Source organism: Myotis yumanensis, unplaced genomic scaffold (assembly GCF_028538775.1).
Source record: "Myotis yumanensis isolate MYYU_CA2020_CCGP unplaced genomic scaffold, mMyoYum1.0.hap1 SCAF_6, whole genome shotgun sequence".
Taxonomy (NCBI): Eukaryota; Metazoa; Chordata; class Mammalia; order Chiroptera; family Vespertilionidae; genus Myotis; species Myotis yumanensis.
In genome coordinates this window covers 93,663,141-93,684,952 of record NW_027223757.1, presented here as the reverse complement: position 1 = coordinate 93,684,952, position 21,812 = coordinate 93,663,141, and the positions used below count along the sequence as shown (strand labels likewise).

Sequence of the window (21,812 nt, the reverse complement as noted above, 5' to 3'; positions counted from 1 at the left end):
CTATTGTTTCACTCGACTAAGTTTGGGATAACTTGTTTTGTAGCAAGAGTAATCAGAACTCTGCCCCCACACCTTTCCTGCTTCTTCTGTTGGTCCCCTTCCCACCTGGTGTCCAGGGCTAAGGCCTCATGGACAGGGTCCAGGGCCTGGAGCTCAGGATTCCACCGGGAGCTGGCCCGCCTGCCCCCGGAAGGGCTTGCTGACCCTGGGAGTGGCCAGCCAAGCCCCTGTTAATGTAAATAAAACATTCAAACTTGTAAAGAATTTTTTGTGAGTTTATTTGAGCCAAACTGTCGACATATGCCAGGAAGCAGAACCTCAACGAATTGCGGTAATGCTCCAGAGAATGGCGGGTTACATCTATATTTATACATTGCAGTCAAAGGAAGGGACGTAGGTGGGTTACATGAAATCCATTGGTGGTAGACTGGAGAAGGGGGGCGGGTAACCCCAGGGATTGGATAAAAGGTAAAATGATAGACACACACTTAGGTGGGTGCAGGAACAATTAACATGATAACAATGAAGGGATTTGTGGTCTCTGTCCTGGCGCCTAGCACATTAGGTTGTGCCCCAGGGACTCCAGAAAAAGGGAAGTTACAAGGGAATGTTATCATAGATGCAAAAAGACAGATAGGCTCAGTTAAGGTAAAGGTTGACCTTGTCAGGGAAGATACTGGCCTAGGACGTCACTGCCCACCAAAACTGCTTTTAGTTAAAATTCAATTTCAGACCATCCTTTGTGGTGACTTTAGGTCTCTGAGTTTGCAAGACCGCCATGCAGGCCTCCCCTGAGCTTGTCCCGTTAGCACGTGGCCCCTTTCCTTTCGTCTTCACTACCCACCCCGAGTCTCCAGTCCTGGACAGCCTGCAGTTCTCCCTGCTGTCTAACCCCTTTCCTCCTGCCGTGCGTTGGTCTGTGGGGACAAAGACGGTGCTAATGAGTCACGGGCATTGGAGTCGGGGCCACGCAGCTTCCTGTGGCCCACAGGCCGCGCCCACAGAACCATCCTCGTGGGGAGGCGCACCCGGCTCAGGGCGGAGGGAGTCGGGAGGCACAGAGGAAAGGTCTAAGAGGCAGCTGATGGTGGAGGCTGGAGGCACAGGCCTGGGTGGAGTCGCTGTCCTGGGAGGAGCCCGGGGCAGGGTCCCTGAGGGCAAAGGGGCAGCCCTCTGCGACCTAACTCCCCGAGAACCAAGACCCTCCCAGGTCCCTGCGGTGACCTCTGCAGAGTGAAGGTTGAGACTGTGGGCTCTGGGGTGAGGCAGACCCGGGTTCGAGTCCCACCTGTCACTCACTAGCTGTGTGACACAGTCCCTCACCCTCTGAGCTTTATTTATCTGCAGAATGGGGACACGAGGCTTGCCGTACAAGCTCCACGGACTGCAGGACGGCTGAGTTTGCTCCCGGGAGCGATCCATGTGCTGTTTGATTGCAGTCACGTCCCCTCAGCCCTGGGAGCCTCAGTCTCCTCATCTGTAAAATGGCAAGGATGGGGCCAGACGATGGGGCCCTAATGCAGCCACAGCACCACGTAGGGGTGGGCGGCAGGCGTGGGCCATGGCTGATCCCTGCTTCCCCTCCTGGCTCCAGCCCCGCGCTGGCCTCGGGGACCCTTCCTCTCTGCTCAGAGGCTGGCTGAAGCGCCTGGGCCGCTCTGGGAGTGGCTGCATTTAGAAAGAGGGTGTAGAATGACGGCAATGCTAACCAATGGAAGGAGCTGCTGAGGGGCAGGGGCCGGGGCCTCGAGGAGCCCTCACCCTACTGCCCTGTGCAAGGCCCTGCACACAGCACAGACTCAATCAAGACTTGTCCAGGGCTGGACGCAGACCTCCTCACCAGGCTGCTTGCCCCCCAAGGTCCAAGGCTGGGTTTGGTCCCTTCAAACCAGAGCGCTTCTTCCAGAGAGAAGCGGCCCAGCTCTGAGGGCCCAGAACCAGGAGCTCCTGCAGCACCCAGGCCGCAGGAAGGCAGCGCCTGCTCAGCACCATCAGGTGCTTCTGAGCTCCTAGGCTGCCTGCAGTCTGCAGCCTGGGCGGAGTGGGCCGCATCTCCAGGCCTCAGCACGGCCAGTCTTCCTCTCAGGCTGGCCAGGAGCAGGGGGTGGGGGTGGGGCTGGGGGCGGGGGAGAGGCTGATGGCTCAGCCCAGGAATCCCTCTCTCCCCCGGCTGCTCTCCATCTGGCCAGCGGCCTCCCCCGCTGCCCCGGACAAGGGCTCCAGTGTCTGCTCAGCTCCAGGCACACAGCAGCCCTTTCTCTCCTCCCTGCAGAGCGCCTCGGCTGTGACCCCTCCCTGCCCTCTTGGAAGGACACGGCACACCCATTGCTGCATGACCTCTTCCTCCTGAATGTTCCAGAGACGGGCAAACTGGTGCAGGAGCAGGTCTGCATGGTGGCTGAACCCCTTTGTTTGGCCATTCCGAGCTTTGGCTGGGCAGCTGGGCAAAGCCAGTTCACAGGCCTGTGTCCTGGCCAGGTGGGCGCGGGATGCAGCTGGAGGCCAGGGCCCAGCCCAGGTGCACTCAGCGTCAGCGTCATCCGTGGTGTCTCCTGCCAGACAAAGGCTGCGCCTGCCTGGCCCTGGCCTCGGGGAGGGTTTTCACGCTGGCCCCTTTCCCGAAAGGATCACAGGGCTGCTCTTGACCCGCCCCCACCTGCCTGCCTGCTGACAGGTGAGTGGAGAGGCCTGGGCAGCTTCCCCTCAAGGTGCAGGGCCCCTTTCCTGAGTCTGGAAGGTGGAGGAATTGCCTGAGGCCCCTCTCTTCCTAGGGGCTCCTTCAGGCCCTGACAGGGGGCATCAGGATGGGCTGGCCTCACAGCAACTGGAAACTGGAATTAAACAGCCTCCATGTAACCTCCACCGCTTCCCAATTCAGATGCAGAACTCGGGCGGGGGGGGGGGGGGGGGGGGGCAGTGCTGCCCAGCCCAGCCTCCTGTACCCTCGCAGCCAGTGCCCCTAATGGGCCCTCAAAACGGATTGTTCTTTGGGGAGGGGACTCGGAGGCCTGATTCGTGGAGAACTCAATAAAACCTTCCGTCTCATCCTGTCCCCGACTTGGTCGTCCTAGGAAACAAATTCCACTGTCAGGTTGTCACTTTTTAGAAGCTCAAGCACTTCTCTTTTTTAAAAAGTGTTTTCATTGATTTTACAGAGGAAGGAAGGGAGAGGGAGAGAGAAAGGTGGATTGGCTGCCTCCTGCACTCCCCCTATTGGGACGGAGCTGCCACCCAGGCATGTGGCCTGACCAGAAATCGAACTGCCAACCTTTCGGTGCATGAGATGACGCTCCACCAACTGAGCCACACCGGCCGGGCTCCAGCGCCTCTCTTAACTGAGAACCTGAAGACTACGAAGATAAAGACAATAAAGAGAATATTTGCTGACTGAGCTGAGTGTCTTACAAAGTAGTTACTTATGCCAGATGGTTTCCATTCAGCCCCCAGGCCCACTGACCGCTCTCCTGAGCGGGCTGTGTGCTGGGAGGCCGCCTCTGTGGCCAGAATTCCCCGGGCTCCCTTCCCTCTGAGCCAGTGGGGGGCACTGGGAAGAGGAGGAGAGGGGTGCGGTGCTGGTCCTGTTGGTCCTTGTCAGGCTGGGGGTGCCAGCCCTGCAGTTGCTAGCTCCAGGGCCCTTCCCCTGCCCACACCTCTGCCAGCCCGCCATTCACACCGCCCTTCAGCGGCCCGCGGGGGTGGGGGGTGTACAGCTCTCGGCACTCTTGTTGTTCACACCGAGCCAGCGCCAAGGCCGAGCTGGCGGCTGCCCTGCACATCTGGCAAGTGGCTGAGCAGGACTCCTGGTCTCGTTCTAGGACTCGGCTTCTCACTGACTGTGGAGGTGCCGGGGCAGGGTCACACCTTACCTGCCAGCCAACTCCTCAGGGCCGAGGACGGGCGAGGACAGAAGCAAGGCCGCTGGCTTCAGGACTCCAGAACCAGGGGGCTTCTCCCTCAAGAGGCCAGAGATAGAAGGGGGAGGGGATGGTGTCTTCCTCTGTGACTAGAAGGAATCCCAGCAATGGGTGCTTGTATCTCTTTCTCCACCAGCCCAGGACCACGCGTGGGACTCAGCTGGCTGCCTTCCTGCTTGGCTGCCTCGCCTGTCCCTGGCATGTGGTAGGGGTCAGCACCCCGTCTGAAATAAATGATATGGCACCGAGGATGGTGCCTGCGGGTGGGTGGAGCCAACAGAACCAGTCTGTCTCCCTCCAGGTTCCCCAAGAGTGTGTGAGTGAGAGTGTGTGAGTGAGTGAGTGAGTGAGAGTGAGTGAGTGAGTGAGAGTGTGTGAGTGAGAGTGTGTGAGTGAGAGTGAGTGAGGGAGAGTGAGTGAGTGAGAGTGTGTGAGTGAGAGTGTGTGAGTGAGAGTGAGTGATAGTGAGTGAGTGAGTGTGTGAGTGAGAGTGAGTGAGGGAGAGTGAGTGAGTGAGAGTGTGTGAGTGAGTGAGTGAGAGTGAGTGAGGGAGAGTGTGTGAGGGAGTGAGAGTGTGTGAGTGAGAGTGTGTGAGGGAGAGTGTGTGAGTGAGAGTGAGTGAGGGAGAGTGTGTGAGTGAGAGTGTGTGAGTGAGTGAGTGAGGGAGAGTGTGTGAGGGAGTGAGAGTGTGTGAGTGAGAGTGTGTGAGGGAGTGAGAGTGTGTGAGTGAGAGTGTGTGAGGGAGTGAGAGTGTGTGAGTGAGTGAGTGAGAGTGAGTGAGGGAGAGTGTGTGAGGGAGTGAGAGTGTGTGAGTGAGAGTGTGTGAGTGAGTGAGTGAGTGAGAGTGAGTGAGTGAGTGAGAGTGTGTGAGTGAGAGTGTGTGAGTGAGTGAGTGAGTGAGAGTGAGTGAGTGAGTGAGAGTGTGTGAGTGAGAGTGTGTGAGTGAGAGTGAGTGAGGGAGAGTGAGTGAGTGAGAGTGTGTGAGTGAGAGTGTGTGAGTGAGAGTGAGTGATAGTGAGTGAGTGAGTGAGTGAGAGTGAGTGAGTGTGTGAGTGAGAGTGTGTGAGTGAGTGAGTGAGTGAGAGTGAGTGAGTGAGTGAGAGTGTGTGAGTGAGAGTGTGTGAGTGAGAGTGAGTGAGGGAGAGTGAGTGAGTGAGAGTGTGTGAGTGAGAGTGTGTGAGTGAGAGTGAGTGATAGTGAGTGAGTGAGTGTGTGAGTGAGAGTGAGTGAGGGAGAGTGAGTGAGTGAGAGTGTGTGAGTGAGTGAGTGAGAGTGAGTGAGGGAGAGTGTGTGAGGGAGTGAGAGTGTGTGAGTGAGAGTGTGTGAGGGAGAGTGTGTGAGTGAGAGTGAGTGAGGGAGAGTGTGTGAGTGAGAGTGTGTGAGTGAGTGAGTGAGAGTGAGTGAGGGAGAGTGTGTGAGGGAGTGAGAGTGTGTGAGTGAGAGTGTGTGAGGGAGTGAGAGTGTGTGAGTGAGAGTGTGTGAGGGAGTGAGAGTGTGTGAGTGAGTGAGTGAGAGTGAGTGAGGGAGAGTGTGTGAGGGAGTGAGAGTGTGTGAGTGAGAGTGTGTGAGGGAGAGTGTGTGAGTGAGAGTGAGTGAGGGAGAGTGTGTGAGTGAGTGTGTGAGTGAGTGAGTGAGAGTGAGTGAGGGAGAGTGTGTGAGGGAGTGAGAGTGTGTGAGTGAGAGTGTGTGAGGGAGTGAGAGTGTGTGAGTGAGAGTGTGTGAGGGAGTGAGAGTGTGTGAGTGAGAGTGTGTGAGGGAGTGAGAGTGTGTGAGTGAGAGTGTGTGAGTGAGTGAGTGAGAGTGAGTGAGGGAGAGTGTGTGAGGGAGTGAGAGTGTGTGAGTGAGAGTGTGTGAGGGAGAGTGTGTGAGTGAGAGTGAGTGAGGGAGAGTGTGTGAGGGAGTGAGAGTGTGTGAGTGAGTGAGTGAGGGAGAGTGTGTGAGGGAGTGAGAGTGTGTGAGTGAGTGAGTGAGGGAGAGTGTGTGAGGGAGTGAGAGTGTGTGAGTGAGAGTGTGTGAGGGAGTGAGAGTGTGTGAGTGAGAGTGTGTGAGGGAGTGAGAGTGTGTGAGTGAGAGTGAGTGAGTGAATGTGTGAGTGAGAGTGTGTGAGTGAGTGTGAGTGAGTGAGTGAGGGAGAGTGTGTGAGTGAGAGTGTGTGAGGGAGAGTGTGTGAGTGAGAGTGTGTGTGTGAGGGAGAGTGTGTGAGTGAGAGTGAGTGAGGGAGAGTGTGTGAGGGAGAGTGTGTGAGTGAGAGTGTGTGAGTGAGAGTGTGTGAGTGAGTGAGTGAGTGATAGTGAGTGAGTGAGTGTGTGAGTGAGAGTGAGTGAGGGAGAGTGAGTGAGGGAGAGTGTGTGAGTGAGAGTGTGTGAGGGAGAGTGTGTGAGGGAGAGTGTGTGAGTGAGAGTGTGTGAGTGAGAGTGAGTGAGGGAGAGTGAGTGAAGGAGAGTGTGTGAGTGAGAGTGTGTGAGTGAGAGTGTGTGAGGGAGAGTGTGTGAGGGAGAGTGTGTGAGGGAGAGTGAGTGAGGGAGAGTGTGTGAGTGAGAGTGTGTGAGTGAGAGTGTGTGAGGGAGAGTGTGTGAGTGAGAGTGTGTGAGTGAGAGTGAGTGAGGGAGAGTGAGTGAGTGAGAGTGTGTGAGTGAGAGTGTGTGAGTGAGAGTGTGTGAGGGAGAGTGTGTGAGTGAGAGTGTGTGAGTGAGAGTGAGTGAGGGAGAGTGTGTGAGGGAGAGCGAAGGCTCCTGGGCGGCAGCCTGGCCTGGTAAGTGCTCACCGCGGGCTGGGCCGCCCAGGCTGCTTATGGCATGGGGAAGGAATTCCCTGGGAACCCAGCGGCCTGGGCGGGCCCCACCCCCACCCACAGGGTGACCGGCTGGGTGGCTGCTGCACTGAGTCAGTCCTCTGGCCTGACCCCGCCCCACCCATCCTGGCGCTGCTGCCACAGCTGCTGCCACAGCGGAGTGAGGGGCAGGGAGGCCTGGAGAAGTGTTTGCTGTCCGCCCCAAACACGAGATGGCAGGTGGGGTCGGCTCTGCCTCCCAGCCACAGCCGGGACGGCCAGAAGGCGCTTAAAGGACAGTCAGAGCCGTGTCTGGGAAGGCGACGTGAACTCGGTGCAAGAGGAACCTGCTAAGTCACACAGCGGAGCTGGGAGAGGTCGCCAGGAGGCAGCCGCGTGGAGGGGGAGCATGCGGTGGAGGAGGCCAGGGCTGCGGCGGGCACACTCCCCACACTCCAGGGCGCCTCCTATATGCCCCGCCCTCCACGCTGTGCCTTCCTCTGTGTCCAGGCCAGGGTCTGAGCAGCACCCTCCGCACCTGCCCAGCCCAGCTGGATGGAGCCGCAGGCGGGGCTCCTGCAGCCCTTCCCCAGGGCGCTTGGAGCTTGGGGGTGATGCTGTGAGCATCTTTATTCTTATTTCTTTGGGTTATAGGTTGTACGTCCACACAGTACAAAATTCAAATGTTTAAATAAGAGATACGGTAAAAAGCACCTTCCCCAATCCAGCCCCGCCCCGCAGTTCCCACTCTAGGACCCCCGCAGCACTGGCTCCTGTGGGTCCTGTGGGACACCCCGCCATGAGTCAGGGCCTGCCTGGACCAGGCCGACTGGTTGCCATGGGGATGGTGGAGCCCATCAGTTTCTCCTTTCCAACTGCTTAACGCACTTCTGGCAGCTCCCACTTCCCACTTGGGGACCCAGGCGCCTGACACCCCAAGCTGGCACTCCCGCAGTCTCCCTTTATCTCTGGATATAATTTGTACACCTTCCCCACCTTTTCTCTTTAACAGTTCAATTCTACTCAGATTTTTAAGCACCTGTAACAGGCCCAGGCCGGCCCGTCAGTGGACACAGCCTCCCGTCCAGCAGCTCAAGGTCTAGGGGGAGGACAGAGAGCGGAGAGGCCATCACAATTCCAGGTGCCCATGCTACAGCCTCTGCTAGTGGGGGGATGGGACATCCCACGAGGAAGGCGTGGCTCAGGGGCACACTCCTAGTGGCTGGCTGGAGGGTGAGGAGAAGGGCCACCTGGAAGAGAATTTGTTGATTCTAGGAAGTTAAGCCAGCAATTCCGCTTTCTATGTTCTCACTCTAGAAGAGAGGTTTTCAAACTGTTCACAGGTACCCTCAATAGCACACACTGTTCCAGAACGCACGCACCACACTCGCCTCAGACACACTTCCTCCTTAATATTACCCTCATGATGCGTGGTGCACGCTGATATTTTCTAACCAATTCTGAGCATTAAAAATGCTGATCTTGCCCAGGCAGCAGAGCTCAGTGGTCGAGTATCAATCTATGAACCAGGAAGTCCAGGAGGTCATGGTTCAATTCTCGGTCAGGGCCTGGGTTGCCGGCTCGGTCCCCAGTGTGCGGGAGCCAGGTGATCAATGATTCTCTCATTGTTGATGTTTTTCTCTCTCTCCCTCTCCCTTCCTCTCTGAAACCAATAAAAAAAAATATACATATTTTTTAAAAAAGCTGATCTTCACCCACTAACTTAATTTCATGACTCATTAGCGCATCTCAATCCATAGTTTGAATAATGCCGCCCTACGGATACTCATGTGTAGGAACAAAGAGGCAAGAATGTTTACTGCAACATTGCTGTGAGAGCAAAAACTTAGGGCTTTGATGGTTACTAACAAAATGGGTGAACAAATGGTGATGGGGTCAGGAAGTGGACTATGGCAGGGCAGCCCCTGCCTGGGAGGCTGCACACAGTGGGGCCATGCATGTGAGATGGAGAGCCCTGAGGGTGATAGCACACACTGCGAGGGGCACATAGCGCTGCATGAATGACCCCACCCCAGTCAGGGAAGTGGTTAGCGCTGGGGCCGTTAGGGCGGAGGGCATAAGGAACGTCATTAAGGTTTCATTTCTTTTTTTAAAAATATATTTTATTGATTTTTTACAGAGAGGAAGGGAGAGAGATAGAGAGTTAGAAACATCGATCAGCCGCCTCCTGCACATCTCCTACTGGGGATATGCCCGCAACCCAGGTACATCCCCTTGACCGGAATCGAACCTGGGACCTTTCAGTCCGCAGGCCGACGCTCTATCCACTGAGCCAAACCGGTTTCGGCAAGGTTTCATTTCTTAAAAATATGTTGAGCCGTAGCCAGTTTGGCTCAGCTTGAGGACTGAAGGGTCCCAGGTTCGAATCTGGTCTAGGGCACATACATGGGTTGCAGGCTTGATCCCTAGTAGGGGGCGTGCAGGAGGCAGGAGTTGGGAGGTGAGTGAGTGTGTGAGTGTCAGGGGGCAGGAGGCGAGACATGCTGGAGGTTTATCACACTGCAGTTTGCATCAGTTCTCTCTCATCATTGATGTTTCTATCTCTCGCTCCCTCTCCATTCGTCTCTGAAATAAATGAAAATATATTTTAAAAATATGTTGAAACAAATTTTGAAAAATATTAAGATTTGACAAAGTTGAGGGAAGATACAGGGCACTGACTCTATTTTATTTTATTTTTTTATTTTATTATTTTTTTAAATATATTTTATTGATTTTTTACAGAGAGGAAGTGAGAGGGATAGAGAGTCAGAAACATCAATGAGAGAGAAACATCGATCAGCTGCCTCCTGCACACCCCCTACTGGGGATGTGCCCACAACCAAGGTACATGCCCTTGACCGGAATCAAACCTGGGACGTCTCAGTCCACAGGCCGATGCTCTATCCACTGAGCCAAACCGGTCAGGGCTCTATTTTAAATATATTATTTTTATTTAATATTATTACTTTTTGAAATATTTCACCAAGATTTACAAAGTTGGTGCTCCATTACATCAGGGAAGGAGACTTTATTCTGACCGTGAGAATGAGAGGGGGAAGAGGGGAGGGCACCACATGAGCCAGGACAGGACAGGAGCGGCTGAGCGCCTGGGGAAATGGACGCACACACCCAGTCCTTCCTGCCTGGGATGCTGTGCTGGCGGCTGTGTCCACTTCCCTTGCATGTTGGTACCACTCTCTCCTCATTGAACATGTGAGGAAACAGACTGAGGGCTGTCGCTGGAAAGTGGCAGGGCTGGGACTTGACCCCAGACCTATGAGAGTCAGTGCTTGCGTTTTTGAGCTGCTGATGGTGTAAACAATAATATAAACTAAGCCATGCCCTAAGTGGTTTGGCTCAGTGGATAGAACATCGGCCTGCAGACCGAAGGGTCCCAGGTTCAATTCCAGTCAAGGGCATGTACCTTGGTTGTGGGCACATCCCTAGAAGGGGGTGTGCAGGAGGCAGCTGATTGATGCTTCTAACTCTCTATCCCTCTCCCTTCCTCTCTGTAAAAAATCAATAAAATATAAATAAATAAAAAAAACTTAAAAAAACACTAAACCACTTTATTATTTATATATTTCCTTATTTTTAAATGAAGCCACTTTAAAATGGAGCCGGAGCTGCATCTGAGACGAACTGCATGTGCGCCTTGGACCTGAGCCCTGGGGTGGTAAAGCAGGCCACAGTACACTTTGTGCTGCGCCTGAGCAGCCTTGTTTCCCAAAGAACCTTGCAGAGATAACAAGAAAGCAAATATGACTCCCGGACTGAAATTAAAAACATTGTTTAGAATTAATGTCACTATGTTAGCTTATCTGAACCACTAGAAAGGCCTTCTTCTATGGATGTAATTATTCCCTTTTTCTTTTTAAAAATATATACTAGAGGCCCGGTGCACGAAATTCGTGCGGGGGCGGTGGGGGGGGGGGGGTCCCTCAGCCCGGCTTGCACCCTCTCGCAATCGGGGACCCCTTGGGGGATGTCCGACCGCCAGTTTAGGCTCGATCTCAGCAGTCGGACATCTCTCTTGCAATCGGGACCGCTGGCTCCTAACCACTCACCTGCCTACCTGATCGTCCCCAACCACTCTGCCTGCCAGCCTCATCGCCCCTAACCATTCTGCCTGCCTGCCTGATCGTCCCTAACTGCCTCTGCCTTGGCCCCCACCGCTGCGGCTAGTCTGGAAGGTCGTTCAGCTGTCCGGTCTAATTAGCATATTACCCATTTACTATTATAGACTTTTTATTGATTTCAGAGATGAAGAGAGAGGGAGAGAGAGATAGAAACATCAACGATGAGAGAGAATTGATAGGCTGCCTCCTGCCCGCCCCCTACTGGGGATTGAGCCCAGGGATGGAGCCCACAACCAGGGCATGTGCCCTTGACCAGAGTCAAACCCGGGACCCTTCAGTCTGCAGGCAGACGGTCTAGCTACTAAGCCACACCAGCCAGGGCCCTTTCCCTTTTTCGTAAATGCCATTGCCTTTGTCTCCTAATCAGGACACTCAGGGCTTCTGCCTGAGTCACTGCATCCCAATAGCTCTTCTTACTGACCTCAACTACATGCTGTTGCCTCTCACTTGCAAGCCTTTATTTGTAGGTTAACATGCCTGCGGAGGGTGCAGGGGTGGGGAAGGCGGGGCGGATGGGGCCTGGAGTGCCCAGCGAGGGCATGCAGGCTATGCTGCGGGCGGTGAGGAGGTACAGGAGGGTTTCAAGCAGGGAAGCAGGGAGTGAACTATTTGGAGCTGTGTCATCTGTTTCTTAATTTTTTAAAAAACCCACTGAACCTTTCTTTATTTTATTTATTTATTTTAATATATTTCTATTGATTTCAGAGAGGAAGGGAGAGGGAGAAAGAGATAGAAACATCAATGAAGAGAATCATTGATTGGCTGCCTCCTGCACGCCACCTACTGGGGATCCAACTCGAAACCCAAGCATGTGCCCTTGACCGGAATCGAACCCGGGACCCCTAAGTCCAACAGGCTGACGCTCTATCCACTGTGCCAAACCAGCTAGGGCTGCTTTTTTTTTTTTTTAATAATCAACTGTGAGCTCTAATTTTGTAACCTATATCTGACATTTTTTTTAAAGTGTCTTGATTCACCACATTTTTAAAAATATATTTTATTGATTTTTTTACAGAGAGGAAGGGAGAGAGATAGTTAGAAACATCGATGAGAGAGAAACATGAGAGAGAAACATCGATCAGCTGCCTCCTGCACATCTCCTACTGGGGATGTGCCCGCAACCCAGGTACATGCCCTTGACCGGAATCAAACCTGGGACCTTTCAGTCCGCAGATCGATGCTCTATCCACTGAGCCAAACTGGTTTCAGCTTTTTTTTTTTTTTTTAAATATTGAACCTTTCTTTAAACAAAATCCCTCTCAGAACCCAGATATACAAAGGAGCTCACAGTGAAGTTGATTTGGCAGAAGCAGTGGCCAGGGCCTGGAGCCGAGGGGTGGCTCCTCGGGGGACACAGCATGGACGTCATGTTCCAGAGAGATACCCAGGAGCAGTGGGGGAGGCTGGCAGTGAGGCCCTGCGGGGGACCTTCTCAATCAGGTGGGAGTCATGCTCCCCCTCTAGCTCCTGTGGTTGGTGGAGGGATGGAGGGTCAGGGCGCTCCCAGGCGGGGGTGGCGTGAGATAGGCCTGCCTCCCCCTACTGGCTGAGACCTTGGCTGGTTCTGGAACCATCTTTTGAGACTCAGGCGAGGAAGGACAAGGGGTCTGGATGCAGCCGGGACAAGGAGGACAAGGACAGCACGTGCCCGTGTGCAGCCCTGGGAGAGTGTTTCCAGAATGTCCCTCTTCATCCTCCATGTCTTGATGAGAGCCCGGTGCCCAGCAGAGGCCTGGCACATAGCAGGCCCTCAATATATGCTTATGGAATGAATGCATATGCTCCTTGAGGAAGCCAGGGGAGGCCTGACTTCTGGGAGCGACTTCTGGGAGGGAGTGAGCCTGTGCCAGGGGAGTGAGTCCTTTCCAGCAGGGCGCAGGGGCGGACAGCCGCAGTCCAGGGCCGTGTGGGGTCCTGGAGAGGAGACTAGGGGGCTGGGAGTCGGGGGCTGGGCTTCAGGAGTCAGGGGCTGGGAGTCAGGGGCTGGGCTTTGGGCTCCAGTGGCCATGAACCCGCCCTGTGACCTTGAGGTTGGTGCCCCTTCTGTGGGCTTTGGCCTTTTCTTTCTGGCAGACTGGTCTGGATGGCGTTTATCAAACTGCAGTTTGTAACCCATTTGGCACATTTGAAAAAGCAATCGGTATTAAAAAACAAAACAAAACCCCGAAAAAGAACAGAAAATATCAGAGTGCATCGCAGGTCATAAGGGTAAGTATTGTTCTGAGCAGCTATTGTTTTGCTTATATATAGAGGGAAGTGTGGACTGTCTGATGTAAAACTTATTTGACACTGTGGTGCTGGTGAGAAGCTGTAAGCCACTGGGCCAGGATCCTGGAGGGGTCCTTCCCGCCCACATTTTGGGGGTTCTCCTGAGAAGGTCACACACCCTGGGACTCCTCTGCCTCCCGCTGAGTCAGCAGCCGCCTCCTGCTCCCTGCTGCCTCTCCTCTTCCTGCCTGAATCTTTCAGTCCCTCCTCCCTTTCTCCCAGGGACAAGCCTCCTGCTTCCCAGGAAGTCGGGATGGGGGTTCCCGAAGGACGTAAATGTGATCGAATGCGGGTGGCACTGGGCGCTCTCTGCCAGGAGTTCAAATAAAAGTACCAGGAAGCAAACACCCCAGCAGCCGGGGACAGAACAGAAAGTAGGCGAGCTGGGCAGGGCTTCACGAGCGAGAGGTGGCGGGGACAAGCCCTGCGAGGCCGCCCCGGCCTGGTCCCCGCTGGCAAGGTGCACTGGTAACTAGTGAAGGTAGCTTTCCCCGCCCCGCCTCCCTTTTTACAAAGAAAGACGGGAAGAACCAAGAATCCTGGAGCCAACTTCTGGAGAGGGAGCGGCTGAACTGATTCGGAAGTTGGATCTCTTTGTACATAGGAATGCGGAGAGAAAAACAAAACCCACCCCATTGCTTCATTTCCCCTCCGAGCCCCGGCACTTTCTATTGTGCAATGAAAAGCTCTCCACGTGGAGAAAAATGAATCCCGATTTGCGCGGCGCAGGAAGGAGAGCGCCGCGGGGCGCGCTCAGCTGGGAGCGAAGGCGGCGCGGCGGCCGGAGGGCTCCCGGTAGCGCGGCGGGGCGACGGGCAGTCCCTCTCGCGGGGTCGCACCGGCTCCCCGTGACCTGAGGACGAAAAAGTAGACGATGCCGGGAACCCGGAGGCAGGCAGCCCCACCGAGGCTGGGCCTCCCGGAGCGGCGGTTCCGCGAGTCCGCTGGGGACTTTTTGGAGCTGGAACTCCGTCCCGGGACGCTGCTGGAGCCCGGCTCTCCTCCGAATTTCCCCGGGCGGGCGTCTCGCTCGGCGTCCGGAGGCCGAGCCCGGACGCTCGGGGGGCGCAGGGCACAGGAGGCGGGCCGGCGCACGTGGGTGCCGGGGGCGGGCCGCGCGGGGCGCGGGGGGGGGCCGGGCGTGGTTTCCCCGCCTCCCGGGCGGGGTCTGCATGTGTGTGTGGCAGCCCCAGACTTCCTGCTCCTTCTACGCGGCAGGTACGCGCCGGCCGGGTCGGCGGGCTGGCGGGCGGCGGGCGCGCCAAGACGTGGGCACCTCCTCACCCGGACGCCACCGCCGGCTCCGGGCCGCGCCGCGCCGCCTTCCGCTCCGGGGGCCACTAGCCCTGCCCGGCCGCGCCGCGCGCCCTGCTCCGAGGTGGGGACGCGCCCCTGCCCGCCCTCGCGGTCACCGCGGTCCTCGGCACAGAGCCCCGCCTGGAGCCCCCGCGCACCCCTGCCGCCCGGGCTCCCCCGAGGGCCGAAACCATGAGCGAGATGTCCAGCTTCCTGCACATCGGGGACATCGTCTCCCTGTACGCCGAGGGCTCCGTCAATGGCTTCATCAGCACTTTGGGGTGAGTGAGCTCGAGGGGGGCGCGGGTGGGGAGGTGGCGCCGTGGGGCCTGGGGCCAGGTGCGTGGGTCCTGCCTCCCGCCCCCCGCAGAGGAGCCGGGCGTCCCCCGCCTCGAGGGCAGGGGAGCGGCTCGCCTCTGCTCCGAGAGAAAGGAAGTCAGTGTTTGCCCAGGTAGGAGCCGGTGCCCTGCCTGAGTTGGCAGGAGGCGCCTCCTCCGCGCAGCCTCCACCCCGGCGCGCGCCTCTCCTCCGACGGGCGGGCGGAGGGACTTCCTCTGCAGGTGGTCCCGGGCGGGGCCGGTGGGTGCCTGGGGCCTGAGCTGGGGAAAGGCGTCCGGGCCGGGCCGGACCGGACCGGCTAGGAGGTGGGGCGGAGCTGTGGGGGGTGGGCCGGCTCCGCCGGAGCGCGAATCCTCCAGTTGGGGACCTGGGGCACCTGTGAGAGGTCGCACCTTCCCTCGCAGCTCTCCCCTTCCAGGCGTCCCGGGTCCTGGCCTGCTGACCCCCCTTCTCCCCGTCTCTCTCTGTCAATTTCCTGCGCAGCTCATCTGGCGCCCCTGGGTCTCTGGTCCCAGGATCTCTGAAGCACTTGACAAATATTAATTAATTCTGGCCGCCACCCCCCAGGGTGTGGGCTGGATAAGCAGGGAATCGATTCAAGTCCCTGGAGAGGGCCAGGCCTGAGGCTGGCACAGGGCGGGAGGAGTAGGCAGAGGGAAGGGTTCTCTGCAGGGAGCAGTTGGGTGAGTCTGGGGGTGGGGTGGGGTGGGGTGGATTCCCACCTCTCCAGCCAGGCCTGGGCCGCTCCCTTTGCCCCATTTTCAGGATGGGGACCTGTTACGTTTTCCACCTGCCCGGCCACCCTCTCCTTTAGGGTAAACCCAGTCCTCTGCTGACCCTACTCCTCCGGACCCGAGCCAGCCACCGGGCGCCTCCTCGCTGGGTTTTGGAGGACAGCCCCTGCCCCTCAGCCCCGGCTCTCACCTGGCCTGGCCCACCCTGCTGTCTCCCAGGGCTGTTGGGAGTTTAGCTTCGTATGGTAGCGACTAACCGGAAGGGGGCTGGAGGGCTGGCTCTGCGGGGAGCGACTGGGAGTTCCAGCAGACCCTGCTCTCTCACCTCCGCCTCCTCCAGGATGCTCCCCGCCACCTCACTTCTTTTGCTCAGGCCCCCTGAGGATGGGATAAAGGCACATCTGGGTTGCACCCCCCAGCCCCCCAGCAATGACCAGGCTCTGGCTGCCCCTCAGGTTAGGCACACAGTAGACACCTGACCGGTGGAGGGGGAGGAGAGAGGGTGGGCTGTGGGGGCAGATGGTGGCAGCCCCGGCCTCCTGTCTGCACAGCACTGGAGGTTTTAGGGAAATGACCGTCTTCTCTGATGCCTTGTGCCTGCTCGGGCCAAGCACGCAGTGGGCCAAGCACGCAGTGGGCCAAGCACGCAGTGGGCCTAGAACACAGTGGGCCAAGCACGCAGTGGGCCAAGCACGCAGTGGGCCAAGCACGCAGTGGACCAAGCACGCAGTGGACCAAGCACGCAGTGGACCAAGCACGCAGTGGACCAAGCACGCAGTGGACCAAGCACGCAGTGGGCCAAGCACACAGTGGACCAAGCACGCAGTGGACCAAGCACGCAGTGGACCAAGCACGCAGTGGACCAAGCACGCAGTGGACCAAGCACGCAGTGGACCAAGCACGCAGTGGGCCAAGCACACAGTGGACCAAGCACGCAGTGGACCAAGCACGCAGTGGGCCAAGCACGCAGTGGACCAAGCACGCAGTGGACCAAGCACACAGTGGGCCAAGCACGCAGTGGACCAAGCACACAGTGGCCCGTGAGATCTAGCAAATCAAGGGAAACACCTGCCTCCCCACAGGCCTCAGCCCCTCGCAGGGATTCTCTCTGTTGCTGCCTCTCACCTGGGCCCTTCCGGCCCCGGGGGCTGCTTCCTCAGTCCACGCTGAGCCGCGCAGGACGGGTGACTCCCTGAGCCCCTGTTCTCAGGCCGAGATACCCTGTGCAAACACTGCCTGTAGCTCCAACTCCCCACTGGCGGGCGCCCACCCTTCCCGCCTGGCATTCCAGCACCAGCATTTGCTGACCCCAACTCTTAAATTTTGGGGCTTGTTCACCTCCCCCTCAAACCACCCTCCAGGTGAACCACACTGCTCCCAGTTCCTGGACCTACCCCACACTCACAGGTCTTTACCTTTGCCCTGCGTTGCCCGCCTGGGTAGATCTGACCCATCCTCTAAGACCTACTGCAAAATGGCCTCTTTTTTGAGAGACCCTCCCTCCCCCAACCCAGCAAAATTCTCCCCTCTTCCTCTGTGCTTCGCACTGCTCTGTGCAAACTCCTCTCTGGTGTTAATTGTGTTGTTTTACAATTAGTTGGAGGTCTCTTTGTATGGCCACCTAATGCTGGGCACTTCGCCAGGATTGACTGCTTAGTTACACCCTTCGTCCATCAGCATGTCCACAGGCACTGCGCTGGGCGCTGGGCACTCGGGGTCGGATGAGGGGCTGTGTCTCAGCTCCTCAGAGCTTGGAGTCAGGGAAAGAATGTTTCTAAGCACCAGGTCGTTGGTCCTCAACGTCTGGTGCTTGGTGGGGCCTCATCACACACCTAGAAGCTTGCGGAAAACAGAATCTCAGACCTGCCTGTCCCGCTGAGCGGAGGCTGCACGCTGGTCCCGGGGATTGGGTGCCTTACAGCACCAGTGGTCCGTGAGGTCCGAAAGGTTGGCGGCCGCTGCCTTACAGTGTGAAGGCATTTCTCTCAGTGACTCTGCTCCGTCCTCACCAGGCCTTTCGGTCTCTCCTCCACCCTGGCCCCTTGCCTCCAGCCCGGCTGTGGGTGCCCGGGTCTGGGAGCCCAGGAGGCTGACTTGACTGAGTTCCCAGGCCAGCCCGGGCTGGATGAAACAAATGTGCTGGAGAAAGGAGTGGCCTTGAGGGCAGAGGGGCTGGCTCCGCTGGCAGGTGGGAGGGGGCAGTGCTAGAGGAGGGAGTCTGGGCAGCTTTCAGATTGCAGCCAGCCCTGCAGGGCCAGGCAGAGAGGCAGTTGGGTCCGCCTGGATCATGAGGGTTCCCACTGCAGATTGTACATTAACTTTCCGGAGGGAGGCTGGGGAGGGTCTGGGAGTGGATGCTGGAGCGGCCCGAGGCCTGGCCTGGAAGGGGAAGCAGGCCGCCTGTTCTTGGCCGGAGAGTGTGGCCAGGGTCCCTGCCTCGCCGCTCAGCCGGGTGGAGGCGGCAGAGGCCAGGCTGGAGCGGCTGATGGGGTAGTGAGAGGTGGGGGTTTGGATGTGGCTTCTGGCGAGGAGGCGGCGGGGAACCCGGGGAACCGGGAACCGGCTGGAGTGTGCAGCATGGGCCCCTCCGCGTCCCACATCCAGTCCCTTTTGAGAGCTCCCAGGGGTGGCCCCCAGGCCGCAGCGGATGCTGGTCTTGAAGCTGAGCTCCCTACACTGGTCAGGGTGCCTCTGCCCACCCACTCCTGGGCGTTGGGGCACCATTTGGGGGCTCTCAGGGCCCCTGGGCCTGTATCACCCAGGGCTAGGTGAGCACAGGGAGCAGGGTGTAAGGGCTCCCACTCGGGGTTCCCTGCCCACCTCGTACCCGGATCCACTTCCCCAGGAAGGTTGGCACTGGGGGTCAGGACCAGAACATGTGGCGGAGGAAGGGTTCGTTGGAAAAGACACGAATGCGGGGAAAAGTAGCAGCAGCAGGAAATGAGGAAGACCAACAATGCGATGACTGACTCCCTACAAGCCATGTGCGCCAGTGTGCCGGGGCTGAGCAGGGCTGCCAAGGACAGGACTGTGTGAGCGTCACTCCCTCGTAGCGTTGTCAGGGGCCGGAGTTGGCTCAGTGTCATGGAGCATCAAGTGCGGAAGAGGCCCAGGGCAGCAGTGTGGACCCCGAGGCCAGGAGCTGGGGGCATGGCTCGCCTGCTCTTAACTCTGGGTGACTTTGGCAAGGCCCTGCTTTCCTTCAGCCCGATGTCTTCCGCAGGGCGTAGTTTGTGCCTGAGAATTCCCTGGGGGTATTAAAAAAGTCCAGCTCCCAAGTCCCACGTCAGACCAACTGTATCAACATTTCTAGGGCTGGGGTCTGAGGGCTGGATGGCTTTAAAGCTCCTCAGGTGATTTAATGTGTACCCGGGGCCGGGATCCCTAAGCTGAGAGCCCGCAGGCTGACAGGCTGGGAGGAGGTCTACCTGTTGAGTCTGCTTGCCTCTTGGTCCAGACAGTCCATCTCTTAGCCTTTGTCAGATTTCATTAAGTCATTCAACAAACATTTATTGAAATGCTACAATCTGCCGGCACTCAGTAGTAACTGAGACAGGTACAGACGGTTCTAGTCCGCACAGTGGGGAGCGGGAGAGACCGTCTGTAAGAGCCTGTGAGCCTTATGTCCGAGACCTTGTAATTCCAGGAGGGGCACCGCCCTCCCCTGCAGCCCGCATCCCTCCCGGCAGATTGCAGACCTGCCCTGGGCTTTCATTTACTTGTGATTTCGCTGGCCGGTGCCCCAAGGCGGGGGCTTGGCCTCAGCTGGGCCAACCCATGCAACTAATATATACTTGATGGAGTAAATCTGAAAAACTAAAAAATTATCTGTAATGCCACTGCGACTTACAGTCACACCCTGTGTGTGGACCCTGGCCTTTTCACCTACACAGTAGGCATTTACTGCCCATCGGTCGTGTCCCGTCTGTGGGGGCACCTGTGTTCCCATGCCAGCACACCGTGGCCGGGCGGCACAGCGTCCGGTGGCCTGAGCACCTGGATTCGTCTAGTGCTGGGCAGTCAGGCTGTTCCTCAGGTTCTGCCATTGCGGACAGTGGGCCCTGAACATCCCATTCGGGACGTGCCCGAACACTCGCCCAGTTATTCTCTCGGGATAAATTCCTGGAAGTGGAGTTCTGAGGCCAAAGGGGAGGCACATCTTGTACCCACAGGCTCTCTAATCCTCCGAGTTTCTCTGGGAGTTTCTCTGGCCGTGGAGGCGGTGGGAATGAGGACCCTGTGCCCGGGGGCATGGACCACTTCACGCACAGTTTGAGTCTCACAGTTTGAGTCTCGTACTAGTGGGTGTGGGGAGTCAGAGAGCCTCTGCCCTGGAGGTTGGGTGGGTGATGATGGGGCGGGGAGTGGGGCGAGGGGTCTGGTGGGGGCAGAGTCAGCCCCCGGGTTCGCTGTGGGCTGGGGGACCCAGACTGTGCACTCCTGGCTCCTCCGCCTAAAGAATCCTGCTGTAGCCACTGGCTGCTCCGCCCTGCCCTGCATTCCTGACCCCACGTCCCCTCCTGGGGCGGGTGGGGCAGTGGCTGGGGTTGGGGGTGGAGTGAGGTGCTGAATTTTAGGGTGGGGCCACCAGCTTTCTGCTCTCAGCCCAGGGGGAGGTTTCTGGGTTTCGATTAACCCCTGAGCACAGGTCTGGTGTTCCTGCGGTGCACCCCCAGGCCTGATCGCCCTGCTGCACCCCATGTGGGGCTGGGGGGCTCCTCCCTGGAAGGAAGTCTGGGGGAAGGGAGGAGCGCAGAGCCCAAATCTCTGGTGTGTTCATCACAGGTGCGCCCCGAGCCCCCGAGGGTGTCCTGCTGGTCCTTCCAGGAGAGGCAGTGGTGCCAGTATTTGCAGTGAGGGCCTTGGCTTAGGGAGGCTGGTGAGCAGGGCCACAGAGCAGGGTCTTCAGACTGGGGGCTGCGGGGCCTTTCACACCAGGGACCGTGGGCACAGAAGTGAGCCTGGCTTTGACCACACAGTGAGCCAGGGCTGGGGCGCGCGGGGGCGGGGACGGGGGGGTGGACGTGGGGTGGGGACACACAGTGCAGAGCGGTTTCCATTTGGGCAACAGCTGGAGGGACTCCTTGAGGGGCTGGGGGGAGTGGAATGATCGCAGTGGTGAGGGAAGCTGTGTGCGGCTGGCAGGTGGACAGAGCCAGGAGAGGCGGGGACCCTAAATCTCAGCCTGGGGGCAGCTGCAGGTGCTCGGGGACACCTGTGCACATTTGGTTCGCAAATCACTGCCAGCCAGCCAGCAGGCACCCTCCAAAGCCGGCACCCTCCCCCAGCCAGCCGGCACCCTCCCGCACCCTCCCCAGCCTGCAGAGAGCCGTGCTCTCCAGGGTGTGGGCCTGGAGGTGGGTGATGGAGGCACAGGAGGGAGAGTCAGTCTGGTCTCCGAGCGGCTGGTGATGGGAGTATTCACAGCGCTTTCCGGCTGGCTCTGGCTTTGACTGTCACTTTGGCCCCTCACGGCCAGCCTGAGGCATGGATATGATTCAGGAAAAGGAGAGAGCTATTGGGAACACCATATGCCCACATCTTAGACTTAATAATTGTCTACGATTTGGTATATTTTCTGCACTTCCTTTTTACTGAAGTATTTTCTGGGATTACACACAGTGTATGTTTTCACCTCTAAATACTTCATTATACATCTCTACGGAGCCCTGTCTGGTTTGGCTCAGTGGCTAAAGCATTGCCTCAAGGACTGAAGGGTACCGGGTTCGATTCCAGTCAAGGGCATGTACCTTCGTTGTAAGCTCCATCCCTGTGCGGGAGGCAGCCAGTGGATGTGTCTCTCACATTGATGTTTCTCTCTCTCTCTGTCTCTCCCCTCCCTTCCACACTCTCTAAAAACCAATGGAAAAATATCCTCGGGTGAGAATTAACAAAAAATAAAATAAAAATAACACCCTGAGAAGTCAGGCTGTGTTCCTGTGTTTCCGTATGCTGTTATCACACTGTTCATCATTCCCCACAGCAGTGCCCGGCCACAGCCAGATGTGCCTGTGTCCTCTGTCTGTGACCACTGGTTTCCTTAATTCCGGACCCGATCAGGGACACGTGTTAATTAAACCTCATGCCTCTTACCGGCCCCTTCCTCTAAAACAGTGCCCTGCCCCACCCTGCCCCGCCATGACACTGCGTCCTGTGCTGCAGACCGCGACACTCTGGGTTTGTCAGGGCTGCTCCGCCCGGAGGCTCCGCAGAGGCCTGGAGCGGGGCGGGCTGAGTCCGGTTCCTGGTCATGGAGGGCAGGAGAGAGGCATTGTGTGAGGCCAGGGCTGGCTGGGGGCCCCTGGTTGCACCCCTTCTCTGCCTCAGCTTCCCCTGTCTCTCCTGCTCC

At 57.7% G+C, this 21,812-nt stretch overlaps 1 protein-coding gene across 1 annotated transcript in view; it reads left to right on the top strand.

Moving 5' to 3' along the window:
- Positions 1 to 14,320: 14,320 nt before the first annotated feature.
- Positions 14,321 to 21,812, top strand: part of ITPR3 (inositol 1,4,5-trisphosphate receptor type 3) — a 63,874-nt gene continuing 56,382 nt past the window's right edge. Inside the window, exon 1 of the mRNA XM_070418764.1 lies at positions 14,321 to 14,671. Coding sequence (XP_070274865.1) covers positions 14,583 to 14,671 — 89 coding nt within the window. The 5' untranslated portion in view covers positions 14,321 to 14,582. The remainder of the gene's footprint in view (positions 14,672 to 21,812) is intronic.